Source organism: Trachurus trachurus (assembly GCF_905171665.1).
Source record: "Trachurus trachurus genome assembly, chromosome: 8".
Classification (NCBI taxonomy): Eukaryota; Metazoa; Chordata; class Actinopteri; order Carangiformes; family Carangidae; genus Trachurus; species Trachurus trachurus.
This window is the reverse complement of record NC_139905.1, coordinates 23002011-23024960: the sequence shown is the minus strand read 5'-3', so window position 1 is coordinate 23024960 and position 22950 is coordinate 23002011. Positions and strand designations below refer to the sequence as shown.

At 40.8% G+C, this 22950-nt stretch overlaps 1 protein-coding gene across 1 annotated transcript; it reads left to right on the top strand.

Moving 5' to 3' along the window:
* Positions 1 to 8309: 8309 nt before the first annotated feature.
* slc29a4a (solute carrier family 29 member 4a) lies at positions 8310 to 22341 on the top strand (the record flags this gene model as incomplete). The annotated part of the gene is made up of 10 exons (XM_083977171.1): positions 8310 to 8556; positions 10940 to 11071; positions 11235 to 11348; positions 12261 to 12389; positions 14148 to 14222; positions 14311 to 14579; positions 17196 to 17316; positions 17494 to 17681; positions 20686 to 20926; positions 22193 to 22341. 10 exons carry the CDS (start codon positions 8310 to 8312, stop codon positions 22339 to 22341), a joined length of 1665 nt encoding a protein of 554 aa, XP_083833297.1.
* Positions 22342 to 22950: the final 609 nt, after the last annotated feature.

The window sequence follows — 22950 nt, the reverse complement described above, 5'->3', positions numbered from 1 at the left end:
CCTCAAACGACAGCTATACCATTTAGCTAATTCCCATCTGGCTCTGCTCCTCTATGGCAACCGTGGGGGTGTGCAATATGACGGAGCCCCTGCCAATAATAAAGCATTAGCATATTGAAGTGAACTGATAAAACTGTCAATCACACAGCGGCTCTGGTGCCAGCTTTGTGTGAGTGGGAGCGAATGTGTGTGTGTGTGTGTGTGTGTGTGTGTGTGTGTGTGTGTGTGTGTGTGTGTGTGTGTGTGTGTGTAGCATATCTAAAAAGAGATACAGAAAAAGACATGATTTCTCCCCCTCCTCTATTGTTCTTTTTTCCCTATTCACTGTTTTCCTTATCTATGTGCTTTGGCAGCACACATGCACTTCACATGTAAAGCCAAATCAAACTGAGGAAAATTGTGGATAGAGCAACCCAGAATCCCCACATCTTGTTAATATTCCTGAAAAGATTTATGAATCACTGACTGGGAAGTGATTGTTTCATATTTTTATGTCACTTCTAATCTCTCCTGCCATCACTTCACTATTCATATCTATCTTATCACTGTGGCATTTCAATAACCTTTTGAATATAGGCTCTATGACTTATGTTGATGCAAACTTGCAGCCTTTTTTTTTACTGCAGTGAAGTTAGTTTGAAGTTGGATATTTGACAGACATTCGCTCACTCACTCGCTTCTCAATATATTAAAAATCCATATAAAATATTAGATGTGTTCAAATGCAATAAAAACAGGTGTGTCTCATAGAGGAGGCTTAGCTCTACCATCCTGTGTCGATTTTGAGCCAACAGGTCACATGACCTAGGAGTTATTGAGCTATAATGCTCATATTTACAGTATAAAATACATTAAAAATTCATATAAAATATTTAATGTGTTTAAATGCAATAAAAACAGGTGTGTGTCATAGAGGAGGCTTAGCCCTACCATCCTGTGTTGATTTTGAGCCAACAGGTTACATGACCTAGGAGTTATTGAGCTATAATGCTCATATTTACAGTATAAAATACATTAAAAATTCATATAAAATATTTAATGTGTTTAAATGCAATAAAAACAGGTGTGTGTCATAGAGGAGGCTTAGCCCTACCATCCTGTGTTGATTCTGAGTCAACAGGTCACATGACCTAGGAGTTATTGAGCTATAATGCTCATATTTACTGTATAAAATATATAAAATATTCATATAAAATATTAAATGTGTTTAAATACAATAAAAACAGGTGTGTCTCATAGGGGAGGCTTAGCCCTACCATCCTGTGTTGATTTTGAGCCAACAGGTCACATGACCTAGGAGTTATTGAGCTATAATGCTCATATTTACAGTATAAAATACATTAAAAATTCATATAAAATATTGAATGTGTTTAAATACAATAAAAACAGGTGTGTGTCATAGAGGAGGCTTAGCTCTACCATCCTGTGTTGATTTTGAGCCAACAGGTCACATGACCTGGGAGTTATTGAGCTATTAATGCTCATATTTACTGTATAAAATATATAAAATATTCATAAAAAATAGTAAATGTGTTTAAATGCAATAAAAACAGGTGTGTGTCATAGAGGAGGCTTAGCCCTACCATCCTGTGCTGATTTTGAGCCAACAGGTCACATGACCTGAGAGTTATTGAGCTCTAATGCTCATATTTACAGTATAAAATACATTAAAAATTCATATAAAATATTAAATGTGTTTAAATACAATAAAAACAGGTGTGTGTCATAGAGGAGGCTTAGCCCTACCATCCTGTGTTGATTTTGAGCCAACAGGTCACATGACCTGAGAGTTATTGAGCTCTAATGCTCATATTTACAGTATAAAATACATTAAAAATTCATATAAAATATTAAATGTGTTTAAATACAATAAAAACAGGTGTGTCTCATAGAGGAGGCTTAGCCCTACCATCCTGTGTTGATTCTGAGTCAACAGGTCACATGACCTAGGAGTTATTGAGCTATAATGCTCATATTTACTGTATAAAATATATAAAATATTCATATAAAATATTAAATGTGTTTAAATACAATAAAAACAGGTGTGTCTCATAGGGGAGGCTTAGCCCTACCATCCTGTGTTGATTTTGAGCCAACAGGTCACATGACCTAGGAGTTATTGAGCTATAATGCTCATATTTACAGTATAAAATACATAAAGAATTCATATAAAATATTACATTTGTTTAAATGCAATAAAAAACAGGTGTGTGTCATAGAGGAGGCTTAGCTCTACCATCCTGTGTTGATTCTGAGTCAACAGGTCACATGACCTGGGAGTTATTGAGCTATAATGCTCATATTTACTGTATAAAATAAATCAAAAATCCATATAAAATATTACATTTGTTTAAATGCAATAAAAACAGGTGTGTGTCATAGAGGAGGCTTAGCCCTACCATCCTGTGTTGATTTTGAGCCAACAGGTTACATGACCTGAGAGTTATTGAGCTCTAATGCTCATATTTACAGTATAAAATACATTAAAAATTCATATAAAATATTAAATGTGTTTAAATACAATAAAAACAGGTGTGTCTCATAGAGGAGGCTTAGCCCTACCATCCTGTGTTGATTCTGAGTCAACAGGTCACATGACCTAGGAGTTATTGAGCTATAATGCTCATATTTACTGTATAAAATATATAAAATATTCATATAAAATATTAAATGTGTTTAAATACAATAAAAACAGGTGTGTCTCATAGAGGAGGCTTAGCCCTACCATCCTGTGTTGATTTTGAGCCAACAGGTCACATGACTTAGGAGTTATTGAGCTATAATGCTCATATTTACAGTAGCCTATAAAATACATTAAAAATTCATATAAAATATTAAATGTGTTTAAATACAATAAAAACAGGTGTGTGTCATAGAGGAGGCTTAGCTCTACCATCCTGTGTTGATTTTGAGCCAACAGGTCACATGACCTGGGAGTTATTGAGCTATAATGCTCATATTTACTGTATAAAATAAATCAAAAATCCATATAAAATATTACATTTGTTTAAATGCAATAAAAACAGGTGTGTGTCATAGAGGAGGCTTAGCCCTACCATCCTGTGTTGATTTTGAGCCAACAGGTCACATGACCTGGGAGTTATTGAGCTATTAATGCTCATATTTACTGTATAAAATATATAAAATATTCATATAAAATAGTAAATGTGTTTAAATGCAATAAAAACAGGTGTGTCTCATAGAGGAGGCTTAGCTCTACCACCCTGTGCTGATTTTGAGCCAACAGGTCACATGACTTGGGAGTTATTGAGCTATTAATGCTCATATTTACTGTATAAAATATATAAAATATTCATATAAAATAGTAAATGTGTTTAAATGCAATAAAAAAAGGTGTGTGTCATAGAGGAGGCTCACATCTGCCATTCTGTGTTGATTTTGAGCCAACAGGTCACATTAATTTTTTATATATTTTATACAGTAAATATGAGCATTAATAGCTCAATAACTCCCAAGTCATGTGACCTGTTGGCTCAAAATCAACACAGAACAGAAGATCTAAGTCTCCTCTATGACACACACCCGTTTTTATTGCATTTAAACACATTTACTATTTTATATGAATTTTTAATATATTTTATACAGTAGGCTAAATATGAGCATTATAGCTCAATAACTCTCAGGTCATGTGACCTCTTGGCTCAAAATCAACACAGGATGGTAGGGCTAAGCCTCCTCTATGAGACACACCTGTTTTTATTGCATTTAAACACATTTACTATTTTTTATGAATATTTTATATATTTTATACAGTAAATATGAGCATTAATAGCTCAATAACTCCCAGGTCATGTGACCTGTTGGCTCAAAATCAACACAGGATGGTAGAGCTAAGCCTCCTCTATGAGACACACCGGTTTTTTATTGCATTTAAACAAATGTAATATTTTATATGGATTTTTGATTTATTTTATACAGTAAATATGAGCATTATAGCTCAATAACTCCCAGGTCATGTGACCTGTTGACTCAGAATCAACACAGGATGGTAGAGCTAAGCCTCCTCTATGAGACACACCTGTTTTTTATTGCATTTAAACAAATGTAATATTTTATATGAATTTTTAATGTATTTTATACTGTAAATATGAGCATTAGAGCTCAATAACTCTCAGGTCATGTGACCTGTTGGCTCAAAATCAACACAGGATGGTAGGGCTAAGCCTCCTCTATGAGACACACCTGTTTTTATTGTATTTAAACACATTTAATATTTTATATGAATTTTTAATGTATTTTATACTGTAAATATGAGCATTAGAGCTCAATAACTCTCAGGTCATGTGACCTCTTGGCTCAAAATCAACACAGAATGGCAGAGGTGAGCCTCCTCTATGAGACACACCTGTTTTTATTGCATTTAAACACATTTACTATTTCTTATGAATATTTTATATATTTTATACAGTAAATATGAGCATTAATAGCTCAATAACTCCCAGGTCATGTGACCTGTTGGCTCAAAATCAACACAGGATGGTAGAGCTAAGCCTCCTCTATGACACACACCTGTTTTTATTGTATTTAAACACATTTAATATTTTATATGAATTTTTAATGTATTTTATACTGTAAATATGAGCATTATAGCTCAATAACTCCTAGGTCATGTGACCTGTTGGCTCAAAATCAACACAGGATGGTAGGGCTAAGCCTCCTCTATGAGACACACCTGTTTTTATTGTATTTAAACACATTTAATATTTTATATGAATATTTTATATATTTTATACAGTAAATATGAGCATTATAGCTCAATAACTCCTAGGTCATGTGACCTGTTGACTCAGAATCAACACAGGATGGTAGGGCTAAGCCTCCTCTATGAGACACACCTGTTTTTATTGTATTTAAACACATTTAATATTTTATATGAATTTTTAATGTATTTTATAGGCTACTGTAAATATGAGCATTATAGCTCAATAACTCCTAGGTCATGTGACCTGTTGGCTCAAAATCAACACAGGATGGTAGGGCTAAGCCTCCTCTATGAGACACACCTGTTTTTATTGTATTTAAACACATTTAATATTTTATATGAATATTTTATATATTTTATACAGTAAATATGAGCATTATAGCTCAATAACTCCTAGGTCATGTGACCTGTTGACTCAGAATCAACACAGGATGGTAGGGCTAAGCCTCCTCTATGAGACACACCTGTTTTTATTGTATTTAAACACATTTAATATTTTATATGAATTTTTAATGTATTTTATACTGTAAATATGAGCATTAGAGCTCAATAACTCTCAGGTCATGTAACCTGTTGGCTCAAAATCAACACAGGATGGTAGGGCTAAGCCTCCTCTATGACACACACCTGTTTTTATTGCTTTTAAACACATTAAATATTTTATATGAATTTTTAATGTATTTTATACTGTAAATATGAGCATTATAGCTCAATAACTCCTAGGTCATGTGACCTGTTGGCTCAAAATCGACACAGGATGGTAGAGCTAAGCCTCCTCTATGAGACACACCTGTTTTTATTGCATTTGAACACATCTAATATTTTATATGGATTTTTAATATATTGAGAAGCGAGTGAGTGAGCGAATGTCTGTCAAATATCCAACTTCAAACTAACTTCACTGCAGTTTTTTTTTGTCCTTCCTTTTCTCTCCTCCTGCTGCAGTTTGGTGGTTTTTCTACTTTCTAGGATGAAAACAGGAAGAGAGAGATCATACTCAATAATTTAACATGTGCTAACTGTATTCTGCGCTGGGAGAGAAAAAAGTTGTTTAACATGCGTTTGGATGCTCTCATAAGCGCTTTGGAAAAGACTGACTGCGAGAGATGAAGAGCCAGAGGCGACTCCCCCCTCCCCCCCCTCCTCCTCCTCCTCCTCCTCCTCCTCTCCCTCCTCCTCCTCCTCTACCTCCCCCACCCACCGTCGCTCTGCTCTCCTCACCCATCCACGCACATACACACACACACCTTTTTTTCTCCCTTTCCTCTACTGCCGGATGGTGCGTTCAGGAGCGCACGCAGGACGGCACCGGGGCTTCCCTTCTGTCTGGCGGAGACCGGCTGCGGAGGGACCAGGACCAGGTCCGACCGGCAGAGACCACCTCGAGGACCCTGCTGGGGGGGGACGGCGTCCGCTTCTGCAAGCAAACCGAGGGAGAGAAAGGGAGACACGAGGGAAGGTAAAGGGGGGCCCGTTAGTAACCTGTTGTGTGTGTGTTATTGTTTTTCCGTTGAAGCGCGGACAAAAAAAAAAAAAAAACAGGAAAGAAAAGAAGGAAAGAAAGAGAGACGCGCACGGATCTAAAAGCGACGTTTAAAGCTGCTGGACTTGATCAGGATGGTTTTAATGATCAATTGGAAAAGAAGAAGAGGAGTAAGTGAGGTGATCCTCTGTGTATCCTTCACTGCTCAGCCGTCGCGTATTTCTCTCTTTTGATTAATTGCAATTTTTAATAGTCACGCGCCGTAATAACAAGCAAAACACGTGAGGTTAATTGATGGTGGAGTTGGTGCGTTCATAATCAACTGATTCATCTGCCGAGCAGGTGATCAGCTCAGAGCGTGACATCAGGTGCTGCTCTGCTGTTGCTTGCTCTTGATGGTTTTTTTTTCCCTTTGTGTGGATTAAATCATTTTGTGAGTAAACAATTGAAACTGCAGCGTGACATGAGACTGCAAATCAATTACAGTGGCTGGATGGAGCCTTTTGATTTGAAGGAGAAGGCTGAGAGCGCCGCCTCAAGTCTGGAAGTGGAAACTCTGCAAAGCACGTCTGTCTTCCATGGACAGTGATCAGGGATCATTATGAGGTTTTAAAAACAACCCACACAACCACATCATATCGAACCGGAGTCCTCTGTCTAATCACCTGTTTCCTCTGCTGCTGCTGCATCCTCCAGAGGCCAGGATGAGCCCACATTACAGGGATGATAACCTTCTTACATCATCTGATCCTGCCAGATCCAGCTGGAAGGGGGTTTAAAATAGGATCTCACCCTAAAAACAAAAAAAAATAATAATATAAAAGCAGAGTGGAAATCTAACTCTCAGGGCATCAGAGGTGAAGCAGACAAGGCCACAGGGCTGATGTAGTGGCTGCCTGCATGTGCTCTGCAAGTGTTTGTGTAACCACAGGAGAACACAATAGATGAACCTTTGTGTTTCCTGTGTGTGTGTGTTTGCATATGGAACAACGTCAATACCCATTCATATTGATCTAGCTTGTATCATTTCTCTCACCGGTCCCTGTTGACAGGAGTGAATGAAAGCAGGTTATTGAGCCATGTGTCAGCTGCTATAATGACAGGAGGGACACCTGCTGATAAATGTTTAAATCCAAACATGGAGGGCGTGGAGTGTGTTTAATAGCAGGCGAAGATGTGCATGACAGAGCTAAAATAGAGATAAAACATTTATCACAACAATTGAACATAGACGATTGATCAGACTGATTGATGGGTTCAGTCAATCTTTAAACACCAATCATCTGGATTTGCTGCTTTCGTCTCATTGACGTCAGTGTAAATGAAATATCGGGTTTTGGTTGTTTGACAAAATTAGACACGATTGGACAAAGCAGTGTTTTCTGATGTTTTATAGACCAAATCAATTATCAATCGATCAAGAAATTCCATCAATTGATCACTAGACACAGAGTAAGGCTGATGTTTCTGTAATTGGACTGATAAATCGGTTTAGTCTGAAAGTGTCAGAAAATACTTTTAAAGTCTTGTCACAGGTTTCTGAAGCCCAAAACATTGGCCTGCTTCGCCAGCTGACTTCACTTGATCCAGCAATAGATCATTAAGATCACGATGAATTAATCTCCCCATCGATTTTTTCTTCTCTCCTGCATTGTACAGTAATAATATAATGCAGTGCCTGCTCATTGAATGCAGAGCTGCATTTTGCTGACCTTGTCTGCATCCAGCCATACATCCTTTGTCACTCCGATTCTCTCATTTAATATGCCTCTCACGCAAACATGCACACAGCAATCTATGTTTCTTTGAGGTGTCTGACCTTGTGTCTTGTCACTTTCACTAAGACACTGACAGATTTCTTTTCTGTATCCATATCTTCTTCTACATTTTAATTCTGTCTCTGCTTCTGTTTCCTGTTGTTTTCCTCCTGCAGATCCTCCAACATCTGAAGGTTTCCTGCCTCTCTACCAGGGCGTGTCACCGGGATTGTGTTTAACATGCACACACCACAGACTGAGTAGCTTGTAAAACAGACAGGAGTGTGTTTGTGTGTGTGTGTTGTGTGTGTGTGTGTGTTTGTGTGTGCATATTTGAAGTGAAGAGATGAGCTCAGTGGGAGCAGAGCGCCGAAGGCCTACGCCAGTTCAGACGCCTGAAGAGAGGGATGTGTGGCGGGATGGAGGCAGAACTGTATGGAGGGAGATGGGGAGGGAGATGGGGAGGGAGGGCTGGAGAGAGGGTCGGGAGAGCAGCGTGGTGCAGAGCTACAGCTTCGACTCGTACCAGCTGGAGGAGGAGGAGATCAATAAAGACGCCCCGGAGCGAGGAGTGCTGGCTCTGTCCGAACCTGGTGAGGGAGTTTCTGTTTTGACTAAATGTGTTGCTGTGTCTACGTGTGTGTGTGTGTGTGTGTGTGTGTGTGTGTGTATGTGTATGTGTATGTGTATGTGTATGTGTATGTGTATGTGTATGTGTATGTGTATGTGTATGTGTGTGTGCTGCCTTTATAAATAGACAGACGAGGAACAAGAAAGAAAGGAAAGAGATGTGTTTGAAAAACAACAACTTCAACAACAATCAATGTAAAAAAAGACGACCACATGAATACCTTCTATACCAAAACAACAGGAGCAACACAGTGTGTTTAGATCCACTGATAGAAAATAGTTATTTCATTATAATTTGTTCATTTGTAATTTGATTGGTGCGGTAACTGTGTATTGTGGCTGCCTAAGATCAGATTCACTACACTACGCAATAATGTAATTATTGTGATAATCACAGAACATTTGATGGATAGGATCAGGGTGAGGTCTTTACCTTGGTTTAGAGAAGTGAACAGAGATGGAGGGTGAGTCTGCACCAAAAATATAACAATGCATTATTAATATGATATTAATATTTTAGTTTTTTAACATACTATGGTTATTGTCAAAACAGGTAACACCTTTTAGCCTGTTCCTTGTTTAACTCTGTGGCTTCACAGGGTAGTTAGTTACTCATATGTGGTGCTGAGATTACATTACATTACATTACATTGTTGTTTTAGCCCTGACAACCTCAACACAATGTCCTAGAGACAGCGAACACAAGCTAGACACTGTACTGCTGCCATGGGAAATACTCACAGAGGATATTATTTACTCTAATGTGTCCAAAAAATGTTTTATCCACTTTAGAAAATTGGGAAATGAGGCACAACCAGCTGCAGCATCACCATGGTTTACAAACCATCCCTCTAAAAGTGAGAATAATTCAAATTCTAGCTGACACCATGAGGCAGTCAGCAGTGTGTGTGTGTGTGTGTGTGTGTGTGTGTGTGTGTGTGTGTGTGTGTGTGTGTGTGTGTGTGTGTGTGTGTGTGTGTGTGTTTATAGATGATGACGGAGGGCGGAGTGAATGAAACCTGTGTTGAGAAAAAGAGGATGTGCATGTAAAACACTGTGGGCAGGCCTGTTAGCAGAATAATTGCCGTGTTGCCTGGTTACTCAGGTTGCACAAAGGGCACGCTAATCAAATCAGAAGTGACCTGAGGACACACAGCGAGCGCCCCGGACCGTCAGAAACCCCTCTCTCTCTCTCTCTGCTCCTCGTCTGCTTATCCTCCGCCTCCTCCGTGCTGCTGTCAGTCTCCACACCTCCGTCTGCAGCCAGAAAAACAAAGCAAGTGTTGCTTTCTCTGCACACAGAGAGCCTGCATAGTCTCATATATGGTCTGATATTTTCCACTATGCTGCGTTTGAGTAAAGACAGTCAGACCAGACTGATGTTGCTCCAGAAACTCACAGGTGACTTTGCTGTCTGTGCAAGGTTTTTAGAAACATTAGAAAATGAAAATCCATCCTAAAGCAATTCCTTATTGTCAGTCCCTGCAATGAAATGTCAGTCACAGTGTGAGCAATGCTGCAGTGTCCTCTTCATTGGATTCTCTGTTAATGAGCTTTGACTTTCTGCAGGCGCTGATCTTTTTTTCCTCTGCCTGACGATGTATCACTGCTCATGCTAACTGCACACTTTGCCCCACTCTGAACAAAAAGCTGCTGCGGTAAATTGCTTGTGTCAAGGTTCTTTTTTTTTTTTTTTTTAATCCAAGGAAACGACGAACCCAGCAGAAAGGAAAAGATGATTAATAAAACAGGCAATTATTTATAAGAAAATCTCTTGAGCTAAGTGCAGACTATCACGCACCGACAGAAGGATAATAATTCATCAACCCCAGTTTGTGTCATAACAAATTAGACGCATCATTAAGCTGTGACGTAAATTATTGGGGTTTTCTCCTTCAGTCTGCTGTAAAATCAAAATGCTCCAAAATCATTTGGAGCCATTAATAGTGGGCTCACAGGATTAGGAAAGGATTATAAACAGTTATATAAAAAAAAAAACTTGCACATCACACTTCAACCATGAAACTGAAGACTAAAGTCCTGCTTTGGACCGAAACTACTCTCCCAATGATTCATCCACTCTTCCTGTGATCAGCCTTCAGCCAGCACAACAGGAGCACGGCCCTCTACAGCAGCAGCCGCTCTATCAGCAGAGCAGCAGCTACGCCTCTGCTCTATCAGCGTTCACCATGATTAGCTTAAATGAAGATGTCGTGCGTCGGCTTCAGACCTAATTTGGGTGTTGTGAAGTCATTTCTACCCCCCCCACACCCTCCCCACGCTGCATGATCGTGATTTCCTTCTCTTTTAATTCTCCAACCCCTGACTCCCTCGTTCCCATCCCAGACTTTGAGGAGCCAATCCCTGACGACCGTTACCATGGAATCTACTTTGCAATGCTGTTGGCTGGAGTGGGTTTCCTGCTTCCCTACAACAGTTTCATAACTGATGTGGACTACCTGCACCACAAGTTTGAAGGTATGACTGTCTATACACAAGCACAAATAAACCCACGCATGTGCTTATAGGAAAAGAGAAGGAGAAAGAAAATAGAGGATGCTTTGAATACAGACACAACTTGAGGGCACAAATTCAAATCCAACTCCCAGGAGTCATGTGTGTATGTGTGTGTGTGTTTCAGGCACATCCATAGTGTTCGACATGAGCCTGACGTACATCCTGGTGGCTCTGTTGGCCGTCATCCTCACCAACGTGCTGGTGGAGCGACTCAGCATGCACACCAGAATTACTGTGGGTAAGTCAGACAGGGCCAGACAAATCTCTAATTGTGAAACATCTCTCATTATAGGAACTTATACCGCTTCTCATTTATTAATGACCCTCTGGGACCCTCGAGGCTTATCAGAGCAGAGTACACAGAGCAAAAATGAGCAGACATTATGATGAAGAGAGAGAGAAAGAGAGGGAAGAAAATAAAACACCGCAATAAATCTCCTGTGGGTTTTAGTCATAAACTGTTTCAAACTAACTTTTACAAAGACAGTGAATTCACAGGAGGCTTTCTTTCAAGATCTTACATCATCCTGAGTTTTTTCAGCTATCATAACATTTCACAATGCTATTGAAGTAAACTATTCACATATAAGCGTGCGCATATACGCAGATTTGACATCAGGTTTGTGAAAGGCAGAGTGGGATACTGGAGAGATGAAATGTGGTCCAAAATTGTTCATTAAAAAGCAGCTTTTAAAAGCTACTGCATCTTTGAAGTGTAAATATTTCTTTGTAGAACACGGATATTGGAGACTAGGATAGGAAATATTAAAGCTGCTAGTGCTACCCACATATCACAAGTCATTTTTGAGCAAAAATGAAAAAAAAAAAGTTCTTTAAAAATTCATGTTCCCCGAGGAGAGGTTGGATTTCTCTGCACATATACAGTGTATGTAACAGCAAGGTTTCACCACTCCAGCCTCTGCAGCTTAAAATAGATCCGCTCGCATCCTTGAGGGAGATGCCTTTTGAAGTGTGTTGTCTGTACAAGAGCTCGTCTCTGGAGATAATAAAGTCGGGATCGGACTTGAGTTGAAAGTGATAGCGTTCGCACACCGGCCTTGTCAAATATGTGTTCAGTGCAATCACAACATGACCTAGTTCAGAGGCGTGTCCTCACTGTCCACCTGTCTGTCTGGGTCTGCGTCGACAGGATACATATTCGCTCTGGGGCCGCTCATCTTCGTCAGCGTGTTTGATGTCTGGTTGGCAAAGTTCACCACCAGGCAGGCTTACATCATCAACCTCGTGTCGGTGGGAGTGGTCGCCTTCGGATGCACAGGTACTACCAATGCCCGCCCATCCATCCATCCATCCATCCATCCATCCAAGCATCCATCCATCCAAGCATCCATCCATCCATCCATCCATCCATCCATCCATCCATCCATCCATCCATCCATCCATCCATCCATCCATCCATCCATCCATCCATCCAAGCATCCATCCATCCATCCATCCATCCATCCATCCATCCATCCATCCATCCATCCATCCATCCAAGCATCCATCCATCCATCCATCCACCCAAACATCCATCCATCCATCCATCCATCCATCCATCCATCCATCCATCCATCCATCCATCCATCCATCCATCCATCCATCCATCCATCCATCCATCCATCCACCCAAACATCCATCCATCCATCCATCCATCCATCCATCCATCCATCCATCCATCCATCCATCCATCCATCCATCCACCCAAACATCCATCCATCCATCCATCCATCCATCCACCCAAACATCCATCCATCCATCCATCCATCCATCCATCCATCCATCCATCCATCCATCCATCCACCCAAACATCCATCCATCCATCCATCCACCCAAACATCCATCCATCCATCCATCCATCCATCCATCCATCCATCCATCCATCCATCCATCCATCCATCCATCCATCCATCCATCCATCCATCCATCCAAGCATCCATCCATCCATCCATCCATCCACCCATCCATCTAGCATTGCTTTGATACTGTATGCCATGCAGAAGTCCCATAAAGCTGCTCTCATCAACACCCAACTCTTCAGTTGCTCTCAACTACATAGAGACATTTTTAGTGTCTTTCAGCTCATTGTTTTAGTTTTACATCCCATAGCGTTTCTGTTTTGGTTTGATCTCATATCCTTAAAAACATATACCAGCCACTATTTATTGAATGTGTAAGTACAATAAGCTGCTGCTACCTGAGAGTTGGGTCACTACTTCGCAGCTGTTTTTAGGGAATGAGCTCTAAAACCAACTGTACAGGATGTTCACTCAACTCAACATCTCACTGGTAAAATGCCAGATATTTCCCTGCTGGAGACCAAAGCAAAGCTAAAAGGAGAGTAAATGGTGGCTCTACATTAGCAACTGTTGGAATGGAAAAATGTATTCCTGGTGTTTTGTTTGCGTAAAAGACATATTGAACAGATCATATGGAAAACAAGTGTTGAACTGGATTGCACCTTCAGGATTGAGGTGTAAATATGGACATTATTACTTTGTGTATCATACAGTAGATGCCGGTGTAGATCTAATAAGGATATGATATGTAATATAGGCTCAGTGGAGTACAGTTCAAACCTCTCTGACAAAATATCTATAAAAATCAGATGTATTGTGGGACTGTCAGACTGGTATGTGCTACTGTACAAGTGTTGATATTCTGCCCACCTCCTCCTCCACTCTATACATAGGGTGTGTAATGTAAATGTATGTTATCAGTCAGAACTGTCAAACGAACAAGCAGCCGTGTCGGCACAAACACAAACACAGTGAGGCTTTAGTCATCAGCTGCTGCTGCTAATGACTTTCATACACGGAGCCAGTTTCCTTGTTGTTAGTGTGAACACAGATCCTTTCAGCCAACAGTAAAGAAAAAAAAACAGTTTAATTAATGGAGACGTGGAGGTCAGTGCAGTCTCTCTGGGGTTTTTAGTGAAAGTTCAGAAAACGGCTCCTCTAAGTAAAGTGCTGTTGTTTACAGTGTTGACTGTAAGGCCTCTGTTTGCACTGATAACCACCTCCTCCTCCCTCACCAGTGCAGCAGTCCAGTTTCTATGGTTACATGGGGATGCTGCCCAAGAGGTACACACAGGGAGTGATGACTGGAGAGAGTAAGTACCCTCACTCACACATCCACAGACCTCCATCTTGTATATTTCCCTCTGTTCTCACTTGACTCGACCCCTCCCGTCTCTCCAGGCACGGCCGGTGTGATCATCTCGCTCTCCCGCATCTTCACCAAGCTGCTGATCCCTGACGAGAGGAGGAACACGCTCATCTTCTTCCTGGTCTCCATCAGCATGGAGATGCTCTGCTTTCTGCTCCACCTGCTGGTTCGACGCTCCCGATTCGTCCGCTACTACACCAGCCACGCCCAGGGCAAGGGTCCGGCCAAAGGTCATGATCCACGTGACAACGGGACTGGATACAGGGTTCACCACGATGTCACTGCAGAGGAAGTAAGATTTGTAAGTCTGTGAACGCTTCCTTGACCCTACCCTGTGTGCTCTGAATTCATACAGGGAGTACAAATAAAAATGTAAGTCCCATGGATGTATAATGGAGAATACAGCCTGGCAAAGCCGCCATCATGGCTGTAGACTTGACACAGTGCTCAGCTTCGCTCGAGGGACCAAGCACATCCTTACAGAGCCACTTGCATTACTAAAGCATCTGATTTTGTGTCCCAAAGTACTTTATTTATTTTATAGTCCGCTTTATAGAATGTCTGCCATCTTGTTTTTAATGCCCATAGTGCCAACAAAAATCCCCAATATGGAACAAAAAACACATCTATGGCATTTACACCACACAGCACAACGCAATGCTATTCATTTTAGAATAGAAAAATATTGTTGTGCACTATTAGCATGATTTATTGTATATGAAATCTGAATTCACTATAGAGTGCATATAGAGTCCGCTGGACCCCCATGGGACCTTTCAGAGTGTAAACAATTAATGGTGTTCAATGGACAGAAAATAATTGTTTTCTGATCCCCCAGTCGTTATGCCTTGGATTACACAGATGTTGTTTATAGACTTAAATGATTTCATGTCAAGAGTTTGACAGTTTATTGTGCCATTTTTCAGTTAAATGCTGTTGAGAAAACACAATGAGAAAGACTACATGTTAAGTTGCGTATGTGATCATCACTCTTTCCCTCTTCCTTCTCCATCGACAGCGATTCAAGTAAAACTCTCCACATGCCCCGACTTATAATGATTTCCCCTCTTTTTCTATGCTCTTATCCTGCCGTTGGAAAAGGCAATAAGTGGAGCAGAGAGATCACCATGTCTGTTGCAGAGTTCAAGTGCGGGTGGTGACGTATATCATTTGCGTTGAGAGCAGCGAAGAGCTGTAGTTCACAAAGCGGGCTCACACAAAACCTAACATTATCACAATTCTTTCTAAATTGTAGTCTTCTTTGCCTGAAAAAATATCTTTAAATATCACAAACAGCATGTGAAATCCATGGCACAATTCAAACGGGACCAGAAAATAATTTTTATCTACCCATTGAATTTCAGTGATAATTTTTCTGCTTCAATTTAATATCTTGTAAATGCGATTTAGTAGCTTGAGTGATTCAGTGTTTTCTCAGGTCTAGGCTTTAGTGAAAGATTGACTTTAACTCCACATGAACCATCATATGCACGTGTGATTCATCAGATCCTTCAAAAATATTGTGAGAACAAACTGTTTCTGCACTTGGACAGGGAGGAAATTTACTTGTGGAAACTAGTGAAAGGAAAGAACAAGGGGCTTTGGGAGGAGTTATTGGAGATGAGATGTGCAGAGACACTGGTGTGGGTAGTGCTGAGAGAAGATTGAGACAGATGGAGTTTAGAGAGAAAGGAAGAGGTTGAGGTCTCCTGTGAGTAGACAGTATAATAAGAAAAAGTTGGAAGAAAATTGTTGAGGCGAAGAGGTGAGATGTGCAGGGTGGGGGGCAGAGGCAGTCTGTCAGGAGGAGGAGGAGGAGGAGGAGGAGGAGGAGGAGGAGGAGGAAGGAGGCAGTCGTGACAAAAAAATGACACAAGGAGAAAGTGAACAAGGAACAGGAGGAGGGACGACACAGAGCAGGACAAAGACAGACGAGGAGCAGAATCCTCTGTTTGTTGGTCTGAAGACACGGAGCTGATGTTCCTCATCAAACCATACGATGGTGTTCAGAGCCTTCAAAGGCAACACAACACCTCAGGCTGCTGTCGCTTCATATGTGCATGATTATGTCTGTGTGAAGTGTGTGAGGGATGCCTTGTGCTTTATGGTAGGATGTGTACGGTATGTGTTGTGTTGTGTTGGTGTGAGGTTTTTCTGCATCTGGGGGCTGATTCAGGCGGCTCTTTGTTCTGGTTGCCTGGGGAAACTGAGGCAGCGCTCTACATTATGGGATAATCAAGAAGAGTGGTGCCCTCTGGCCTGCAAGTCCCACTAATCAACTAATAGATCTGGGTGTGCGTGTGTGTGTGTGTGTCTGCTTGTACACACCTCTGGGATGTGCATATGAAGAATTATGTGTTTTCTTTGAATATAAGCATGATAATGTGCCCATATTTGGTTAAAGAGAAAATGTGTATATGTGTGCATGCTTCTTTCTATGTGTGTGTGTGTGTGTGTGTGTGTGTGCAGCTCCTGGGCCTCTTTGCAGTCCTCTCTGCTCTCTCTTTAACATCATTACATCAACCTGCAGCTACTCACAGTCGTCCTCTAATAGCTGCTGCCATAAAAAGGTGATGTCATGCAGCCAGGAAGCCATTATCAATGAAAAGAAGTGAAAAGACCAAGTTGAAGGCAGAACCACAGATTATGTTTACATATTGTGTGATGTCTACCTCTAGTGTTTTCATAATGAACTGTAATAATGTCCTTCATAAAGCCTTGAAAGTGCTCTCAGGGAATGAGAAAGTGCTCTCAGGAAATGAACAAGATGATGCTCCATGCTATAACTGATCTTTTCATGGTTTTAAATACATCTTAAAACCAGGAGGAGATTTTTTATCTCATGATATAGTCGATATGATCGGTTGGTTTTAATAAAAAAACAACAACTGAGCGATATGTGTGTGTGTGTCTCCAGGGAAACGGAGGGACAGGGCCGCCCGCTACAGAGGAAGGCGTTGAAGAATTTGTGGGTGGTACCTACGTGCGGTTCGATGCCCCAAAAGCCAAGCTGAGGAGGAGCTGGCCCGGTGTCCGAGGTTCTCTCAGCTTTAATCTCATACACTCACTGCTCAATTAACCCTCTGACTCCAACAGATGGGTGTGAAATTCAAATGCATCCCCTGGTGATTATTAGAGCGACGAGTGTGTTCTCACTCAGTCTGGTGAGAATCTGCTGAAGGTGTGTGTTGTGTTGGTGTGTCCTCTCCAACCAGACATGATCCTGCATCGTTACGTGGTGTCCCGTGTGATCTGGGCCTACATGCTGTCTATAGCCGTGACCTACAGCATCACTCTGTGTCTGTTCCCCGGACTGGAGTCAGAGATACGAAACAAGACCTTAGGGGAATGGCTCCCCATCCTCATCATGGCCACCTTCAACATGTCCGACTTCGTTGGGAAGGTGAGACGCAAGTTTACTCGTTTATTAACTAAGCAAAAAGATTCAATTAAACAAAAACACTGAGATGATACAACTTACCTGAATTATGTTTATCATTCATCATTTTATGGAGAAGAATTGATATCAACGCGCGCGTGTGTGTGTGTGTGTGTGTGTGTGTGTGTGTGTGTGTGTGTGTGTGTGTGTGTGTGTGTGTGTGTGTGTGTGTGTGTGTGTGTGTGTGTGTGTGTGTGTGTTTGCTGGGCCTTCAAAAAAAAGCATCATCTAATCTAAATCTCCTATTCATCATCAGATCAATGGTTTAAAAAAAAATTGTGTAGTATGTACGAAAGGACTGTTTTAAGTTTATGCTGTCACACAGTATTAATGTGTTGTCCTTTTTTTAAACAATGATTGTTTTGTTTTGAAATATTTTGTTCTTCTTGGTTTAGCTACATAAATGAAAAATGTAATTTAAGGTGCGTTCATATCTGTGTTTGCCGAGCTGGTATCTGTAATATCAGCTGTAAACCAGTAAAACAAAGAAGCTAAGTTGTTATCAGATGGATAATACATTTAGAAATTCTGTACCGGGTCTCAGCGACCCCAACCAGCCTCACAGTCTTATCACATCTTCTTAACTCCAATATTTTGCTTCACTTTGAGCTAACAAACTGTTGTTTTAAAGCTTTAAAAACCCACTGGAAGCAGCTCAGCCACAATCATCAGGAGGTCACAGTTAGCCACTGGCTCAGGAGTTGTTAGAGACAAACAGAGCTAAAAGAAAATGAATATTGGACAGATTTTCAGAAAAGTGAGTGAAAAGATAACGATAATGTGGAGATTATGTTGCTCTCTATTTGCTGGATTAGTAAACAGGCACCTGTTTGCCAGCAGCTATAGCCACACAAAGCTTCTCAGATGGACGTGTGACTTTTTCTTTCTGTGTCAATTAATCATCAAAAGCTATGATATTGAAATATTAAAGCCCACTCTTACAAAAACAGGATGTCGTGGGTGACGGGGAGCAGGAGAGTGGAGTGTCAGAAAATGATTAAAATGATGATAATCGAGACACCTGAAGGTTTGGGTTGCAGCATCCTCGGTGCCTCTGGGAAACTGCCTGACACCTCAACAGACCGTTTTCCTCATTACTCACTTATTACATCACATAATGCAGTAGACACATGAATTGTTAATCACTATTTTTTTTCTATTTTATAACATTACTTGTGGGAGGTTCAGGGTCTGTGTGCTGCCCCCATGTGGTAAAAAATAGCCAATGAAGGTAAAATAAAACAGTTTTTATCTATTTTTGGTGTTATTTTGGCTTTACTTGATTCTTCTCAGATAATAAGTATCTGTTGAAGTTTTGTCCCTTAATTGAGGCATTCATGGGCTTGGGGAAACAATCTCTGGTCCAAGTTTAAATAGAGTAAAAATAGAATAGAAAACCCCTTTTTCCATCCACAAAAGGGGAAATTTGCCTTTCACTGTAAAAACATAAAAGTACCACTTCATGCACCTCTAAAAAGTACCATACATAAAGACATAATAACACCATACATCAATCACAAAACACAGAATAAACCTTTTTCTTCAACACTTATTATAAAAACATTCATGAATATTAAATACAATGCAAAGAACTCACATTACACACATCCACACCTCACACATTACGCTTCTATTAGGAGTCCTGAGTCAGTAGCATAGTGAAAAAAATATTCCCTATGGATATTTGTATTGACCTTTGGTAGCCCATACTGTTTCCCCTGAGGGTAAAAGTTCAGACTCTGTGAGCAGCTGCAGGTGGAATGAATCATTAATAACTTCAGCTCTTTGTTGTTTTCCAAGGACTTTGGAGGTCGTAATCACAACTCTCGCCGTTTGTTTCCCCTCTCAGTGTTTAGGTCACCGTACCATACAACCATGTTCAAAGATAAAACTCTTTCTGACTCACATCTTCTGAACATTTCTTCTTTTTTTAGGGGGGGTGGTTGCCTTTAATTGATAGGAGAGTTGAGAGAGACAGGAAATAGGGAGGCAGAGAGAGGGGGAATGACATGCAGCAAAGGGCCACCAGATTATATACGGTGTCCCATGTTGTGAACATTTTTTAAGAACGTTGTCAGTGTTTACTTTGAAGGTCAGACTGCTGTTAGTGGATGTGCCACGATAGGAGTCATCAACAACCTCGGCTGTTTGTCCATTACTCCTGATTGGCTGCATTAAGTCTTTGTGGTTTTGGATGATGAGTTCTTTTGTTTTACTGACATTTATTTCTAAGGAAACACCAGGTATGAAGATGATTATCATGGTTTAACTATAGACTCTCATTTTCACTATTCCCGTTATAGACATGATAAAACTGTTGTTGTGAGTTGTGATGTCAGATGTTAGATTGTCTTGATGATGATACCTTTATGTAGTTTATATTTGTGATCAGTCTGGTAACCATTAAATGTGTGTCGAGTGCAGAATCCACTGGATCCAGTGTTGGTCACACTTGGCAGCCCCAGAACCTTGATTTGTATTTTTCAAGCTCGTCTGCACTACAGAAGCTGTGAAGAGACAAAGTCACACTGTAACTCTGAGGTTAACCTTGTGAAACTGTTGAAGGAGTCGCCCCATTTATTAAACCTGAGTGTAAGGCAGGAGAAACTGTTTTATTTTTGGATAATTGCTCTTAGCTCAAAGGCGCTATCTGAATATTCGGAAATGAAACCTTATCTGGTCTCCTTAAGTCATAATTTTAAGTCTGAAGGGAAAACGTTGATGGAGTGAAAGTTGTTTGGACTGTGTGCTTTGACTTTGTCCTGACAGCAAATTTAGCATTTTGCTGAAAAGGAGGGAAGAAGAGATAAGGAGAGAAATTAAATTGAAAAGAAGCCGAAGGTAGCTCAGAGGTAAAAGAAAAGAGACGAGGGAAGAGAATAAAGTGTATTTTGATTCATTTGTTGTGCTTGGCTGAGAAGCAGCTGGTCGGCCCTGCAGCATCACTGACGTCTTCCCTGCTCCTCAGATCTTGGCAGCGCTGCCGTACGACTGGTCTGGAGGCCGTCTGCTCTTCTTCTCCTGCCTCAGGGTGATCTTCATCCCTCTGTTCGTCATGTGCGTGTACCCTGCCAGCGCACCCACCCTGTCCCACCCAGCCTGGCCCTGTCTCTTCTCCCTCCTCATGGGCGTCACCAACGGATACTTCGGGTCTGTGCCGATGATTCAGGCCGCTGGCAAAGTGCCGCCTGAGCAGAGAGAGCTGGCAGGTGAGCTGTTGTGCATGGTTGGTCTGTTAGATTCGATGACGCTGGTGTTTTATCGTCTTTTGCTCTACATGTCGAACCCATCTTTCAAATATCGTTGTGTCATTTATCATTAAAAAGCCAAAGCCTGGTTCCAGCTTCTCAAATGTGCTGCTGTATATCTCTGCGAATGGTTTTTATATAAGTTTTTATCTGGTTTTGTTGAAGCTTTGCTGATTTATGATGTTTTATGTGATTAACTAATCTAGAATCTATTCAAAAGATGAATTTGTTAAGGGGCGGCACAGTGGTGCAGTGGTTAGCCCCTCAGCAAAAAGGAGTTGAAAAATTAACTGAACTAGTGATAGATACAGTAGTTGGAATATTTTTTATAGATTTTAATTTTGATTTTCTGCTATAGTTGTGGGTTAGGGAAAATGAAAAGCTTAACCAACTGATGAAAGTGTTTGGAAAAGTAAGAAGCTATATATTCGCTTTTATACTCCACATTAATTCAATAACTTACAGGATTATTCATTTATGTATTCATAATTATATCAAGTGGCATGTTGATGCAGTGGTTAACGTTGTCGCCTCTTAGCAAGAAGGTTTTGGGTTTGATTCCTGGGCCTGGGTCCTTTTGGGTGGACATTTGGGTAGACAATGGATAGATGGATTGGTTAAAAAAATATGTATATGTATATGTGTATATATATTAGCTGTGATCCTGATAAGGGAGGTTACCTTTCACGTGAGCCAGGTTATATGTTGTGGTGTAGATCTGTTTCCCACACAAGTGCACAGCTCTCAGGTTACCTTTAATACAGGGGTGTCAAACTCATTTTAGTTCAGGGGCCGGACCAGTAAAATAATAGCATAATCACCTATGAATAACGAGAACTCTAAATATTCGCTTTGTTTTAGAGCAAATGAACCCTCCTTTTAAATTTCTTGAGGAAAAATACTAGAAATTTCAACAATATTATGCATCTTCTGGCTTCTATGTGATTTTCACACTTGGTAAATTCATCCCGCGGGCCGGATGGGACCCTCTGGAGGGCCGATTTGGGCCCGCGGGCCTTATGTTTGACACCTCTGCTTTAATAGTTCCCTGTTGTTGTTAAAACAGCTTCAGATTAATGTCAGCATGTATTTGCATTTATCTTATAGCCTATGTGTTTGTTATTTTTGTCACAATATTTCACCAGAAGATAAGTGTGTTAACACAGTTCCACCTGAATACTAGAGAAGAAATCCAGCTCCGTCTCTGCTCTCTGATCCTCTCTCCAGGGAACACCATGACAGTCTCCTACATGACAGGCCTGATGGTGGGCTCCGCTGTGGCGTATGCAGCTTACAGCTTCACTGCTCCAGCGACAGGAACAATACACTTCTCCACCTTCAACGTGCACACGCCTGCCAACGGTACAGGGTACTGAATGTCTGCACACACAAACACATGCAAAGACAGAAAGAAGAAGAAGAAAACAAACATACATGTACTCACACCTGCAGCCATTAACACACTTGAGACACCAGAAGGAGAAGATGCAGAGACTGGTGGACCACCGATATATTCTCCTTTTGTCCAAATCTTGGCTCGTTAGCTAAAGTCTGAGACCTAAGAGACTTACAGTGACATTTAGCAATGAAAGAAATGATGTTAAACAGTGAAAACGTAGCAGCTTCCTCCACTCACTCATTCTCCAGCCTGCTGATCCAGTGACCTTCACAACTTTTCCCTGGAGGTGAAAAAACAGGAGCTGAGCACCTGTCAGCACTCTGAGTGTCTCACGGCGTAATTATTGTCTGCATGTGTGAACGGATGGGCTGACATTTGTACAGTGTAAAGTCAAGTGATGTATCACAGCAGGGAAAATGAACTGCTCAAAGTTTTCAAGGAGACCACGTCTCTTGGGTCACACATGTTACATTTTGTGATTTCTCTGAACTGTAGCCATTCGATATAGAGATATGATGTCAGTGTGGATTTTTCTGGACCAGTTATTTCCTCGTTATAATCTCCCGAGGACAACTTGGCTGCTATT